This window comes from Miscanthus floridulus, chromosome 1 (genome assembly GCF_019320115.1).
Source record: "Miscanthus floridulus cultivar M001 chromosome 1, ASM1932011v1, whole genome shotgun sequence".
Lineage (NCBI taxonomy): Eukaryota > Viridiplantae > Streptophyta > Magnoliopsida > Poales > Poaceae > Miscanthus > Miscanthus floridulus.
In genome coordinates, this window is record NC_089580.1 from 44,485,642 (window position 1) to 44,501,088 (window position 15,447).

At 49.2% G+C, this 15,447-nt stretch overlaps 1 protein-coding gene across 4 annotated transcripts; it reads right to left on the reverse strand.

Annotated features, from left to right (window-relative positions):
- Positions 1–409: 409 nt before the first annotated feature.
- Positions 410–7,417, reverse strand: LOC136507479 (serpin-ZXA-like). 4 transcript variants are annotated; one of them, XR_010771754.1, is made up of 4 exons: positions 6,778–7,417; positions 5,730–6,519; positions 4,674–4,900; positions 412–627 (listed from the first exon to the last, which is right to left on the reverse strand). XR_010771754.1 is itself a non-coding variant. In XM_066502268.1 (3 exons), the coding sequence occupies exons 1-2, from the start codon at positions 7,201–7,203 to the stop codon at positions 5,737–5,739; spliced, it is 1,209 nt and encodes a 402-aa protein (XP_066358365.1). In that variant the 5' UTR covers positions 7,204–7,417; the 3' UTR covers positions 410–4,900; positions 5,734–5,736. The 4 variants fall into 4 exon arrangements, 3 of the variants coding, with proteins under 3 accessions (XP_066358365.1, XP_066358310.1, XP_066358408.1); XM_066502268.1 differs by having other exon boundaries at positions 410–4,900; positions 5,734–6,519; XM_066502213.1 differs by having other exon boundaries at positions 410–4,900.
- Positions 7,418–15,447: the final 8,030 nt, after the last annotated feature.

The window sequence follows — 15,447 nt, forward strand, 5'->3', positions numbered from 1 at the left end:
GCAACACAAATCCCAACAGTGGCCTCCCTCCCTCTGTTGCCGCACCCCAGCAGCATCACAACGACGTTTGTCTGCAGTTCTTACCGAAAACAAGAAATACCAAGATTGACACCTTCAGTTGGCGACCATGCAACTGACTCGTTCAACTTAACAGCATCCTAAACAGCTTCAACTTCAACAAACTCCACAAAAGCAAAACCTTTTAGTTGCCCAAACTTTTGTCAGTCAGGATTGGCACTCTGTTAACAGTTCCGCAAGAATTCAAGTGCTGCTGAACTTCATCTGGAGTGCACTGCAGGCATAGTCAAGCTGCAGTTGCCAGAAGCAAACCGGCTGGCAAGACAGACATTTTTTTAGACCAAAGGCACTTTGGCCCTGCTTATATTAAAAGCAAAGGTTGTGCTGGGGATACCAGCTTACAATAAAAGTTCGAAACAACAGAGTTACAAAGATCAACCTCTCCAACTCTCAAACAACAAAATACCAGATAAGGGAGCCTGTCACGCTCGCCAAGTTTGAAGCATCGTCTTCAGTAGCTCTTGATCACCACGCTCGAAGACCCTCCTGGAGCTTCAGCAGGGCGTCCTCCAACACCTTCTGGTCCTTCGTCTTGAGCATCTTCTTCCACTGTTTCATCAGAGCCAACACTTTATAAGCAATGGACTTGGGAGATTTGATTAGCTTGTTATTGAACACCCAATCGTTTCTGGTTTTCCAGATACTCCAAGCAACACTAGCTAGAACGAAGAAGTTAAAACTCTTATGTCTCTCAAGCTCTCCCAAGTTAAGCATATCTTGGAAGGTAGTCAACGAAATAGGTCTCTGTCCCCATCTTAGGCTAACCCGAACCCAGACCCATATAAGTTGAGAGATGACAATTAAAGAACAAATGGTCTCTAGTCTCCAACCGTCCACAGTACTTGCAGAATTCTAAAAAAAAAAAACTCAACCTGCGGGGGGTATGACGGCCCCCAGGTTTTTCCTTTAAGAAGAAGATCTTCTCACACAGATCGAGAAAACCCCCGAACCCCCGCCCCCAGCCTGACGCAGTGGTACCGTAACCCTGTGAGAACTGGGCCGGGGCCAAACTGCGCTTTGGCACCTGGGGGCGGGCGACCTGAGGAGTGCCGCCGAGCCACTTAACCGCTTGGACTAGACGCCCTTTGGCAGTACTTGAAGAATTCTGAGTGTTTGCTTTTCCTGATCTTCAACTGTTCTCCTGTTTGGACCCTGTCATGCCACAACATCCATAAGAAAACTTTGATTTTCAACGGCATTTTCACTTCCCACATATCCCTCATTCTTGTGTCCACCTCACCAGGGTTAACCATCAGTCTGTACAAGGATTTGCTTGAGAATTTTCCTGAAGGTTCTAATGCCCACACTAATTTATCATCGTCTTCTGTGATCTGTACCACCTCTAGCACCTCTTGCATCTCACTCAGTTCTGCTAATTCCTCAGGGCCCAGATTTCTCCTGAGATCCAATTCCCAGTCCACCTCAAACATCTCTGCCACAGACCAATTCAGTTGCCTGTTGATCCTGTAAAGCTTAGGGAACCTGATCTTCAGAGGACAACTATCCACCCAAACATCATTGCCAAAATCTCTCTCTGGAGCCATTTCCCACTGACCATTTGGTTTCTCTTTCATACCACTCCTTAGCATTCATAAGCCCTTGCCAAAACTGAGAACCACCTCTAACCTTACTCTGACATACACTCTGCCCTTGAAAGTACTTGTTCCTCAGAACTTGCATGGCAAGATTATCATCACCTCTATCCAATTTATAACACCATTTGGCCAGGAGGACAGTATTCATAGATCTTGTGTCAACAAAGCCAAGGCCTCCAAAATCCTTGGGAGTGGCCAAAGCCTCCCATTTCACCATGTGATATTTTTTCCTATTACCAGCCCCCTCCCAACAGAACCTACCTCTAGCAGAGTCAAACCTCTTCTGTGTGCCCTCATGTAACCAGTAGAAGCCATAGTATACATAGGGATACTAGTGAGGCTGGAGTTGATCAGGATGGACCTACCTCCATGAGACAGTAAAACTTTGAATCTAACTTTGAATCCAACTTTTGCAGACAATTAATGCATGTCTCCGCACACATAGAAAATAGTACAGGAGTCACGAGTCAGTCCGTGGCCTACCCCAACTTGCTTGGGACTGAAAGGCTATGTTGTTGTTGTTGAGTCACGAGTCAGTCCGTTGTTCCAAATATCATATGAGAGTTGCACCAGAACTAACTAAAATTTGTCAAGATATTACTTCGGTACTTAGAAGGGCGGGCCTGGTGCAAGCGGTAGAGTCTTACCGCCTGTGACCGGAAGGTCCCGGGTTCGAGTCGCGGTCTCCTCGCATTGCACAGGCGAGGGTAAGGCTTGCCACTGACACCCTTCCCCAGACCCCGCACAGAGCGGGAGCTCTCTGCACTGGGTACGCCCTTTTTTTTTATTACTTCGGTACTTAAATACCATTTCTAAAGTTCTCCATTGGTGTGTAGTTTAGTGACAAAAAAAAATTGATGTTCCAGCTTAGTTTGATTATGCCTACTTAAGTACCTAAAGTGCTTAAATGATGCTCTAAGGTGGGTACAAAAGTTAGTTAACAAAATGAATCCACCGCAATGTAAACACAATGCAAAGCAAATTCGCAGATATCAATATTACCGATCAAATTTAAGGGCATCACGTCACAGTCAATGCAACTATTTTAACTAAGGTGGAGACCATCTACTTTGTATCTTCTAGAATACAGTATATAGTTGAACTAAATGAATGAACGCGATTTGCTAGAAACATAGACCATCTACTTTGTATCTTCTAGCATACAGTATATAGTTGAACTAAATGAATGAACGCGATTTGCCAGAAACATACGTATGATGTTTCACCTGGAAAAAGAAACGTGTATTTACGCGATACCAGGTGATTCACCAATAACATATATGATATGATGAAGGCCATGAGAAAGATAAGCCTAGATTGTACATGCACAAAACAAACTGAACTACAAACCCCCTGTTACATATATCCACACGCCGATAAACATTTTACATAACGACTACAAAGATAAAACAGTCTATTACTAGCACCAGTCTCTAGTAGTACATATATATCGATATGAATGTCTTGTTTATCTTCTCTAATGCATGATGGTTTTTATGACGTCAACAGAAGTTCCAATTGGTCAAATTATGAAACCTTCAACCACAAATCAAGATAAGTTTTCAATTTTCATCAGGGCTGCATGTCATATGAACTTGGTTGGGGTAGATGGGATAATAGGAAGAACAAGGGCAAGATAAACCAGTTTGCCCCTCCCTTGGAGGCCCTGAACTATTTAGGGTTCATATTCTTGCTTGCCTAACCTATAACTCATTGGCTGCCTTTATAGACCAGGAGCATACTAACAAAATTTTATTCAAATAACTGATCAATCCTATCTGCTAGCAAACCCGAACAAACTAACAAACCTTATCCCTAAGCAGCTGCTGCCGAACTGGTGGCTGGGCCGACGCACTTGCCATGACAGCATGACATACATAGATCTATCATGAAGCAACAGGACTTTAGCTCATTGATATGATTTGGCACTCTGCTATGTTTACTTTTTTATACTATGACATGCAGTCATATAGACATGCCAAGACAACAGGATATATTTGGATTGTAGAACAGTGTTGGCAGACTAATAGATAGACTTTTTGACTTTTTTTATCCAAATGGACAGAGAGGTACCCAAAAAGATCCAGAGTGAAAGAGGAGAAAACAACGGTGTAAAATTGCAAAAGAAACATCAAGAGTAAGATCCCCACAAGCAAAACAACATAAGCACAATTGTTACAGTACACTCAGCATAAATGTTAGGACAAGCTTACAAGTCATGCCTATGAACTGTGCCAGTAAATCGCTAATGATATCAGCATATCACGCCTCACCAGTACCAGGATGTGCCTGATGCATTCTCTGCTGGCTACCTTGGGGGATAACTCTCTCTCTCTCCCCCTCCCTCCTTTTTTCTATACTTTTTTTTTTTTTACTTTTTCCAAATATTTTTTTCTATTTCTTTTTTTTCAAGAACTTCTTTCTGGGATTTTTCCTCCCTTTTTTCATCCCCACATAGCTAACACTAGAAATTGTGCTGAGATTCAAGCAAATGCCAAAACTTTGATAGAAAGGCTTGATGACAGCCGACTAATCTGCGACCAGTGCCATTGCTCATTCAATGGAAAAGAGGAAAAAACAGGAAAATAAGTAAAGATATGAGATACAACTTATGTTTTGTATCATTAGTTGACATTGGCAATAAGACCATCAGTCCTGTTGTTCAACGAAATGGAACTTTGCAGCAGGAACTAAAAATAATACAATCCTCACATTGAAATAATATTTTTAATGGAGCCCAACCAAAGAGACATACTATCTACTGAAAGTGAAAAAAAAACATCACAAAAGTAATACAAATCATTATAAAAACCCCAAATATTATCTGTAAACAGTCAGTAAATGAATATCAATTTCATATCTTTAGTTCGAAAAGCATATTCTGGTAACAAGGACCAAAACAGATTAATCATCAGATATATACATAGCCATATGGTATAAAATAGTATTGAACTGTGCACAGTCCTCTTAATATATATAAAGTGGAGAGATAAAGCTTACATTTCCAACGAACACTGATTGAGCATCCATACTGCACTTCTCATTTCATCTTCTGGAAATGCATACATTCTCATCTCAAATTTACCATATTACATTAGCAACATTTTCATTCTAAAATTCTCCGGAAACAAACAGAAGTGACATATTCAGATCCACATGTGCTTCATCTCTAGGAATGACGCTACCTCTGGACTTTGTTTCAGTTCCGTGGCAATGCACCGGCAGATCTATAACAAGTAAGTAAAAAGTAACGAATGAGAATGCAGAGGATGTGCGCTGCTACCAATAGGATTGAGAACCATCCACATGAGACTTAAATGTAAGATGTTTCCAAGACCAAGAGGCTATTGAGCATCATGTCAAATGACAGAAGCTGGAAAAGACAGCAGATGATGAGATGGTCCATCAGAGAAACAACTTATGGATCCACCAGGTTATCAACCATTAGAATCACTATGGATTTTAACCCTCTTCAGCTAAGCTTATCTCAGTCCAAATGCTGCGAAACTTAATGTCCATGTTTGATGAACCTACTTGAAAAATATGTTTTTCTATAACACTCTGTTGACAACCAAACTTGACATCTTTTTATATGCAAACTATGCTTCTGTCTGAGATATTAAGTTTGCCTAATAAGGAGTTATGATACTTCAGATTCACCCACATGTGCTAACTAGAAATCGTGGGGCACCGATGTGCTCATACTAGAAATCGTGGGGCACGGTGTTTCCGCGCCATCGTTGATCCAGCGAGTCATGATTGTGTGTGGGATATCCAACAGCTTTTGTGTGTAATGGAGAACTGTCAATGATTTCTAAAGAAAAAGATTTCAACCAAATTGCAGTGCCTTATCTATATCTTTGTATTTATTTGTTGTTGCATATAGCAGCAATGTATTTATTTGTTGTTGCATATAGATATAGCAGCAATTAATCATTCATGTAGCTCACACTCAGTCGGCCTCTTTTAGTAGCACTATTGTAGATAACTGCTCCAGAGTTTAGGATTTACAGGTTTCTGCAACATAAAAAAAAAGCAATATGATTTAGACCAGACCTACACATTAAGCAAGTAGGGGATTGACCACATGGCCGACGAACAGCACCACACCAGTCGTGTCTTCTCGGATCAAGAAGAGGAAAGGGTGATCCGCGATGAAATAATCTGGGTGTATTCTCCTAAGTGAAGTACCCCTCGTCACTATAGCAGATGCTGCAGCAGCCTCGGTTCCTTCCTCGTTAACTTCCACAAATGACTTGTGAAGAATGGACGAGACAGATAATTTCAGTGGCACGGGTGAATCAACAAACTCTGACAGATCTGCTTCTGGGCTAAACGGCAGCTGGAGCCCCAAACCTTTCAGCAACTCGGATGCTTCGAATCCAAAGGATATCTTGAACTTGGGGACTTTGATCTGCCCAACTGGAATCTTCCTCGTTGGGATATGCCTGTCCAGGAACTCAGGTTCAGAACTCAACTTTTGAGCCAAGCTCCAGAGGCCATCTTGTGCTTCTGGAAGAAGTATGTACATGGAGAACTGCCTCTTGTCACCACCTTGCTCGTACGGAAGCCTGAGCACCTTCAAGTCGCCATAAGATGCCATATATTGGTCGTCTCTGCTGGACATGAAAGGTGCTTCAACTGAACTCCCGTTGAGAAGGTGGAACTCACCGTCTCTTGTTTCAGATGCATCGAACTTGTTAGTCCAAGCTCCTTTGAAATAGAGTGCATTGCCAAGAACCAGCCTAGTGGATTCATCAACAGAGCCCGGTGGCAGAAGCTCTTCGATTGTACCTGAGGTGACTTTCTCTACCCATGTGTTCACTTGACCAGCAACTTCTGCAGCCTGACAAAAAAGACAACATATATTTGCTTAATTTTTTTTAAAAAAAAAACGGACGGCAAGAGCTTGCTCTGCCGAAATTTTATTAAATTAAATAATAACAAGATCGATCCATCAGAGAAACAAGGAACACTACTAGCTCACAACTGGCGCTGGAGGGATCTATCGCACCACAACAAATGACAATCGCTACTACTAACTAACCATGCTAGAGCTAGATGTTTGCAAGCAAGCAAGCAAGGGGATCATATCATATCAGACCTGTTTCTGGAAGTCGACGGAGTGGGTGTGGGCCTTGTACTTTCCCACGGCGAGCTCCTGGAAGGCCGGCTTCAGCTTCCACGACGCGTCCGCGAAGACGGCGTCCGCGAAGGCGATCCGTGGGCCTCCCGCCTCGGACCCGTCGGCCATCACGATCCGTGCCACGTGGTCGGCGAGCGCGTGCAGGCTATCGACTGCGTCCGGGCCATGGCCTCCGCCGAGTGCGGCGAGCAGCTGGTCGCGCGTGGCGCCGCCCGAGCCGGCGGCGAGGAGGCTGAGCGCGACGTGGAGTGACAGCGGGGAGAAGACGGCGTTGGTGTTGCTGACAGGGAGAGCGGGAGAAGAGGGGGAGGAGAAGGCAGCGGCGAGGCAGAGCGCGAAGCGGGTCTGGTGCGCGATGGAGAGGAGCGTGGCGGCGGTGGCCATGGTCGGTGTCGGTGATCCGGGAGTAGCAATTCGATTCCTGGGACTTGGATTTTCATTGGTAGTATATATTAGCAGCAGCAGAGGTGTTTGTTTGGCAAAAAAAATCTGGATCGAGATTCAGTTTTGGTAATCTAGAGCAAATTAACATGCCCTGCTCATAGAATAGAATAGATTCACAGTTCCTTTCCTTGTTTGGAGTCGCCTCAACCTTCGTCAGCGGAAAGGAAACACAAGAGAGGTGCAATTTCGAACAGTCCCGGAGTGAGTTACTATATATTTTGTTGGACTACAGGTCACCAAGACGCGTTGTTAGCAAAGTTGGTCAAAATAAACAAGAGGAAGGCTCCGAGAGAGGGATATGGTCACGTTGGTTTTGGCTGAGTTCGTGATTAGCTGGCTGGATGGAAAAGGAAGCAAGAAGGAGATAGGAAAGAAAATACATTTTAATATTATTTGGTTAGGCTAAAAAAGGTATATCATCTACGTGCAAGGGAGAAAAGGAAAGATTCTATATATTTTAGGATTAATGACGTTGTTGTTGTTATTGTTATTGTTATTGTTATTGTTATTATTATTATTATTATTATTATTATTATTATTATTATTATTATTATTATTATTATTATTATTATTATTATTATTCATCTTATTCTCGTTATTATTCTTGTTATTCTTGTTATTGTTATTATTTGTCGGGCTCATAAACCCGGGGTCCCTCGCGGACCGGTTTTCCCGCAAAAGCTCGGCCTAAGCAGACAGCGCATAACTCATGGGCCGGCCCAAATACCTGAGTGACAGGCCAGGGGAATGATCCAATCTCCGACCGGAAGGCTAGGCCGAGGAGGAACAGCGCCCGTTTTCTGACTCCGGCTCACCTCTCCGACCGGTGCTCGTTTCGGTCTCCAGCCCGCCTCCGAACGACCTCTTCGACCGGAAGGCCTGACCAAAAGCACCGCTTCCGACTCCGACCGGGATATGCAAAGACCCTACTCCCTGCTCTTCTCCGACTAGCACAGACCAGAGCCGACTGGGACCAACCGACCGGGGACGCCCGCTCGGTAAGGACCAAGAGACGTGCGGGGGAAAGCAAGGCAAGGCGCATAAGTCAAACCACGATACCAGGGACCATACCCTGTCACCTGCAGGAATAGTACTCTACAACCGCCCTAACACAACCAGTATTGTAGGCGCCAATGTTTTTCTCTACAGTATTGTGGGCGCCGTTAAAATCCCATACGGTAAGACCCCCCCACATGCCTCTGGGCATCAATAGTGTTGTGGGCGTCGGAATTTACCGTACCGGGTGATCCTGGTGAAACCCCTCACATGCCTCTAGGCATCACCAGTATATGTAGGTACCGACGTATGCACACCCAAAGAAGACAACACCACCTCCCACATGCGTCTGACACTCAACAGTAGCATCAACAGTGTTGCGGGCGCCTACCATTATCTCGTACCCATCGGCGTGGGTAACAAGGCTCAATAGCATACGTATCATATCCCTCTCACTTGTAAAGTCATCCCCTTCATCTATAAAAGGGGATACGTTCCCTTCAACAAAGGCAGTTAACCCAAGTTGATTCAAGCCATCCCAGATTCATTAGATCAACCAAGTTCACCAGCTCACAACCACAGAACCGCCAAGTTCGGACCTCAAGCACACGTTTGAACACTTAGCTCGTAGCGGGGCTCCTGTCGCTCTTAGCCCTTCCGACCAGAGCCGATCGGACCTCTTGTACACCCCATTTCTCTTCTTCTCGTTTGTAACCCCACTTCAAACTTCGAGCACCTAGGCTCAGGAATAAAGTCACCGACCGACTCAAACTGGACGTAGGGCACGTTGCCTAAACTAGTATAAACCCTGTGTCATTGAGTGCTAGGCCACCTCCGATCACAATGTACGGCAAAACTACAAATATTTACATGTTGGTCACTTTCTGCACCGACAGTTGGCACCGTCCGTGGGGAAGACGCTGTACGTTCAACACTTTTTGGTCATCGGATGGCTCACTTTTCTGCCACCCTCGCCGTGGTGGGCTCAGGCGATACGATTCGCTTCGGTTCACTAGAGTTTCCTGCACTCTCACCTGTTGGATGTGGGTTCCACCCGTCTTTGAGTCATCCCAGGCCTTCCTCTTCGAAAGCCTGGACTTTGTCGCCGACCGGCTCGGCATACTACACCTCCATGAGGAGGCACTCGTTCCGGCACCCGTCGGAGGGGTGCACTCCATCGACTCTGGGACGCACGACTTTGATGACGCGATATCTGCGCTTCATTCCGAGCAAACTCTCTGCTCAAACCCCGCTGTGAGTAATGTACATGCTGTTATTTACTTGATATTTTCTATCTTCCACCAATTACCCGAAGGGATGCCGTTTTCCCCGTCGCGACCGCCATACGGCCGGTTCCCCTACGGCCTCATGTCTCCCGCGGACGCGGACGCCTAGGGGCTCTAAAGGATGCCGGCACTGCCCCCTCTCACATCTAAATTCGTGCGGTTGGCGATCTACGCTCCCACCTATTTCCTCGATCTCATGGATGACGATGTCGGGAGTGACGGCTCTAGCATTGGCGACATGGCACCTAGCCACCGTCTGTCCTGGGAGTGCGCTATGGCGGACGCTCCAGGACAGACACCAGGGGTAATGGGGTCCTTATAGACTCACGCCCCTCTGGACCCTCATGCAGAGACCCCCGAGCTCACACACGAGCACGGGGAGGAACTACGACAACAATGGCTGCATCAGCCATCGACTGCGCCAGCGCACTCGGCGCACCACGCTGCGCCCTGTGCGCATAGATCGACGAGCGGCGCCTAGGGTCACGCCCGTCGGGTCCAGCAAACACCATGGACAGGAGAACGATATGGCCAATCAGAACATCATCGCTGCGACAATGCTTCTACGTGGCCTGTCCGAGCCGAACGACCCTCATGAACAGGCGATCCACTGGAATCTCCGAGCACTAGTGGAGACCGCCGCCGTTCAACAAGCGAAGAGCTCTATATCATGATGCCGATTCGTAGCCTCGCTCCCAACTAGGGGAATGGGGACGCAGCAGATGGGTCGCCCCACCCGATCACCGCGACGACCGCTGAGCACGGCACAGGAGGCCGCATTAACACCTCATCTTAACTTGACGACCGCTCCACACCAACCGACTGTATACGCGCGGCTTGGACCGAACCGAGACACACGCAGCAGCGACCGGAGTCCCAGCCCTAATGGCCTAGGACTGCGGACCTTTGTCCAAAACCTCCAGCAAGAACCGCTCCCACCACGCTTCAACGGAGACCAAGGCAAAGGCAAGGCCAAGCTCTAGGATCAGGATGAGGGCCCCTCCACGTAGAGGGGGAAAACAACAGAAAGGATCGCCGCCGATCGGCCAACTCTGCGTTGGTTGCCACGGCTAATCACGCAGGCATGCAGCCCTAGCAGGACCCTCTGGGCCATTTCCATGAGCTCATGGAGAGCTTGTGCACCAACCACGACTACCCCGTCAAACACCTCTACAGGGATTGCCAGCTCCTCAAGCGCCTTCTGAGGTAGGCTGATAGGCCAAAGGAAGAAAAAGGCGAAGAAGCAGCGACCGAGAAAGGGGCGTAGCGGGCAAGGATCTAGACGACTAAAGGTTGAAGTGATCCGACCGGACGCCTACCGACTTAAGGACAACAACGACGACATTCTCTTCGAATGCTTGGAATAGCTATGTCATTTTTTTCTTCCCCTAAGTTTCAGTTTTACCATTGTTTACTTAGAGTATGCTCCTATAAAAGCACCCCGACCGAACACTTTTTGGCCTAGGGCACTCAGGGGCTCCACTAGGGGGCACTACTACCTCTCTATTTTGTTTACTATCATATGGTGAAATTCCTTCCTACCCGATCAAAAGGGGAGTTCGTTCCTTTAATTTCCCTTACGTAGCTTTACTTTAAAACATTCTAACCGATCGCACCCCGCCTTTCCCTACGGTTATGAGCAACTGAGCCCCACGGGCCACGCCCTAGGCTCCCAAGGTTGTAGCCTATGGAACAAATGGATAGGTACGAGAAAGAAAGAATAAAAAACAAAATTATGCTAAGGGAAAACTAAGGAACAAAAGGGAACATGCTTCCCCGAATGGAGTGACTCCATCGTAGAAAATGAAACCAACTAGTCATTAAACACACAGGAACGTTTACACAGGGGCTCCCCCACAAACTTAAACTTTTTACGTTCACTAAACTACTTATACTTTGCAAGCTACTGGACCGGCTTGGTGGCATCTGCTGTCGGTGCGACCGGCGAAGGCACGGGCTGCTCACTCCCCGGTGGCATGACATTCGGCTCAACCGAAGCCGGGGCAATATCCACCTCTGACCCAGGCTCCGTGCCATCCACAAGCTGGGCAACGTCCTCCCCATGCATGCTTCTGGCCATGTCTTCACGATGGACGTCCATCACCCACTGAGCAAAGACTTGCTCTGCCATCGACCTTACGTGCGGCAGCAAGCTCTCCCCGATCGATTAGATGTCCTCCATGCTCAAGCCTTCAGCATACCCACTGTAGATAGTAGCGAAGTCTAGGTTTGGGTGGTGTGTCACCACCGAAGTCAGCACACCCAATGCTCTGTAGAACAGACGCTCCTAATAAGGTCCCAGACCGCATCCGGGACCTCCGCCAGCTGGACGGCGGGCGCGCTAGTGCTTGGCGCTGACCCAAAGACTTCCGAGATGACGAGGTAGGCAACATTGCAGATCTGATCAAGATCCCCCTCGAGAGCACGTCGCTCTTCACAGGACTTGGCCAGCTCCTCTGCATTCTGGCTAAAGGTCGCCTTGATCGTCTCCAGGTCCTGCTCCAGCGTCTTCACCCTTCCACCTAGCTCTGAAAGAAGGGCGACAAGCTTAGAAACAGGCTGAAGGAAAAACCAACATGACAAAAAATAGAAAATGTACATACCAACGCGGAAGTTCTCAAGGACGGAGAATTCCTCCACCTGTTGAGTCGCCTACGCGCATAGCCGAGCGTTCGCCTCCTCCGTCCCCATCACCTAGCCCCGAAGCATGAGCACCTCATGGTCCGCCTCCGACCGAGCTTTTCGCTTCGACTCTAGGGCCTTCCACGCCAACTCCAGGGCGCTCCGCTCTGACACCAATGCACTCCGCTCTGACTCAAGGGCCACCAAGGACTCTTAGAGCACCGCCTCGGTGTTCGCCAGGGATGTCTGCAACCCCGCCTTAGTCTTCGCCTGGCGGGCCTTCGCCACCTCGAGCCCTTGCTCATTGGCAGTCGCCCACTCTACTATATGCTGCCCCTCCGCCCGTGCCGCTGTCGCCTCGACCGCTTGGTCCTAGGACTCGTGGTGAGCGAACTCTAGCTGACACTCAAGCTCAGCCATCCGGGCATGCTCCATTTGAAGGAAGTGGGACTTGTGGGACAACATCCCCTTCAGACTCTATGAAAAACAAGCATGCTAAGGCAACCAACAAAAGATTCAAAGGTCAAGGACAAGTACGGGAAACTCACCTCCACAGCAAGCTGCAGGTCGACCTTGACTAACTATTGAGCGGACTTAACCCGCTCCTAGGCATCTCCGAACCTCGTAGACAGGTCGGTGAGTTTGGGCACCGCGACATGTCCTTGCTCCCCAAGGATGTCCCAGAGCTGACCCTCCTGCGAATCCCAAAGGATGAACCGCACCTTTGTCGGGTCCTCAGAGCAGGGCCACTCTAGGTCACCCTTCAGCAACCCGCCGGAGGGCCCAGCCTCTGACTGAACTACCGCCAGCTCCCGTGACGACATCGGTAGCTCCACCATGACATCAGCCTCATTGTCTGACATGATATCCACCACCTTGGTTGCGCGGGCTGTCGCTAGGTGTTCCGACTCTGTCCCGGCCACATCCCCCATCGACGCCTTCGGCTCCGATGACAAGGGTGAGCCTTGTAGCCCTCCACCCGGCGAGGCAGGGAGCTCGGCCTCCCTCGCCTCTTTCTCCATAGCTGGTGGAGGAGGGGCCATGAGGGTTACCTCCGACATGACCTTCGCCGTCAGCACTAGGATCGCCGCCAACGCCAACGCCATCACTGCCACCATACCAGCAACCGACCCGGGGGGCATCACCCCTAGGAGGGAAGACTTCGCCGCCGCCACCCTGTCCCCCCCCCCCCCATCGCCCGCCGCAACACACTGCGGGGTGGGCCTCCAAGCCTCCCGCATGGGAGTTGGGGCGATGGTCAAACCCGACATCATCCAGCCACTGACAAAAAGTGCAGATAAGTCACACTCCAAAAAGACTCAATAGAAAAAGATCAAAAAGGGACAAAGAAAAATGTATTGGGAGGTGAGCGACACAACTCTAAAGGCAGGACCCGACGTCAACAGGCCTATAGGGCAAGGACCGCTCCCAGGCTACGACCCGCGCCCCCTCACTTCAGCCGGGGGCAGAGTCCTCCTAACCAGCTCCATCCCAAGGAAAGCCTCGTAGATGATGACAAAGCCGGCGATGTGCAGCACCCCCATTGGATTGAGGTGCTGCAGCTCTAGACCCCACTCATTGAGGAGCCCACGTAGGAACCAGTGTGCGGGGTAGCCTAACCCACACTCATGGATGGTGAGCAAGGACACCACCTCGTCAGGCCAAGGTTGCGGGGACTCCTCCCTCCTGGGAGCCCCCAGTGCACCACCTCCTTTGGCAGCAGGAACCCCTTCACAACAAAGGCCTTCAACACCGACTCCCTCACAGCGGACGACCTCCAGTCCGACATTTCACTCTGGGATCGCAAAAGGATTGGTGAGTTTTTCTCTTCTCCCTCGCTCTCTCCCTTTTCTTTCCTAGGAACCACCGCGACTCTCAAGAACGCTCTCGGCAAGGAGGAAAAGGAAAGGAGGCGGCAGATGAGGAACAGGAAAAAAGAATGGAGCAAAAGCCATCTCCCTTCTCCTACTTAAGGAAAAGGGTACAACAGTTAGGGGAGAGCGCGCCGATCAGGAAAGACAAAACGGCGGAGTGAAAAACCCTCTCTCTTTCCCATTTAATGTAGATGAGACACACCCTGACCAATGAGACGTGCCCTACCCGACGGAACAACTCCTGATCAGATGGGACATGGCTAAGGTATGGCCCACCACTACCGCCCACCGGCCACTACCGCACGACGGGCACAAGAACCAAAGTGCCACCGCACACATGCAGCACTCCGCATCCCTAGGCGGGACTTGGAAAAACCCAAAACGGGATGTCCGCTGGGAGAGACCGTCGGGCTACCTAAGTCGATCGAACGGCTTAGGAAACACACCAATAGACAGGTATGGAGCGAAGGGACGCCCCATGTAGGCCATGCTCAGTCACGAACGACGAGCAGGGTCCTAGTCGGACATTTCCGACTGGAGCTCTTCAAACCCCATCACTCGAGTCATCAAGGTAACACTACCGACCCCCGCTATTTCTTTATTTAAATCATTTCATACATCCATACGCGCATTCATTCCATAGGCCCGTGCCTCCTGGACGATTCGGGCCCTAAACCACCCGAGGGCTCAGGAACTAAGCATCGCACGTGCAGCAAAATGCATCACAACGCTCCATGTTGTGTCATGAAGCGGCGGTTGCCTCATTCGACATGAGCAACCAACAGAGCCAGGGGAGAAAAACATAGATGAGCCCTATGCAGCCCTCACCCAGTCTGGCAGATAGGGTCATCTCAACCTTCTCGTTCGATCCTGAACCTCTTGCCAAGCCCACAGAATCTCTATCAAGGGGAGGCCATTAGGCCACCCGGGTCGGTCTCCGGAATGACCCAGGCATCTACCGGGTTATAGGTAAAGGAGCAGTAGAATGTCACAAGAGGGCTATGCCGACCCCGTCACGAACGATGGACCCGGATTCCACTCGATCATACCCGTTAGTGAACTCACCGAGCACGTCACTCGAGCTTGAGCGATTGGGACAAGCGACAAAACTCAGCCCTCCGGTTGTGAGGAACCGAGGACGGGGTAATGCACACAAACTCACACCGACCCTACTAAGGCCCGACAGGGCTTGGGGGCTCAAGACACAAAACGCTTGGGTCTGCGACCCCAAACTCGGCCCATCTGGCTACGCTCCGACTGTGCTCCAAAACTACCTGGGTCTGTAACCTCGAACTCACCCCATCTGGCTACGCCCCGACTACGCTCCAAAACTACCCGGGTCTACGACCCCGAACTCGCCTCATCCGGCTACGCTCCGACTGCGCTCCAAAACTACCTGGGTCTGT

Excerpts from the sequence above, each read along its gene's own strand:
- LOC136507479 (XM_066502268.1), bottom strand. The coding sequence starts at position 7,203 with ATGGCCACCGCCGCCACGCTCCTCTCCATCGCGCACCAGACCCGCTTC. Across the intron at positions 6,520-6,777 it reads CCGTCGACTTCCAGAAACAG|GCTGCAGAAGTTGCTGGTCA; the intron begins GTCTGATATGAT and ends CTTTTTTGTCAG.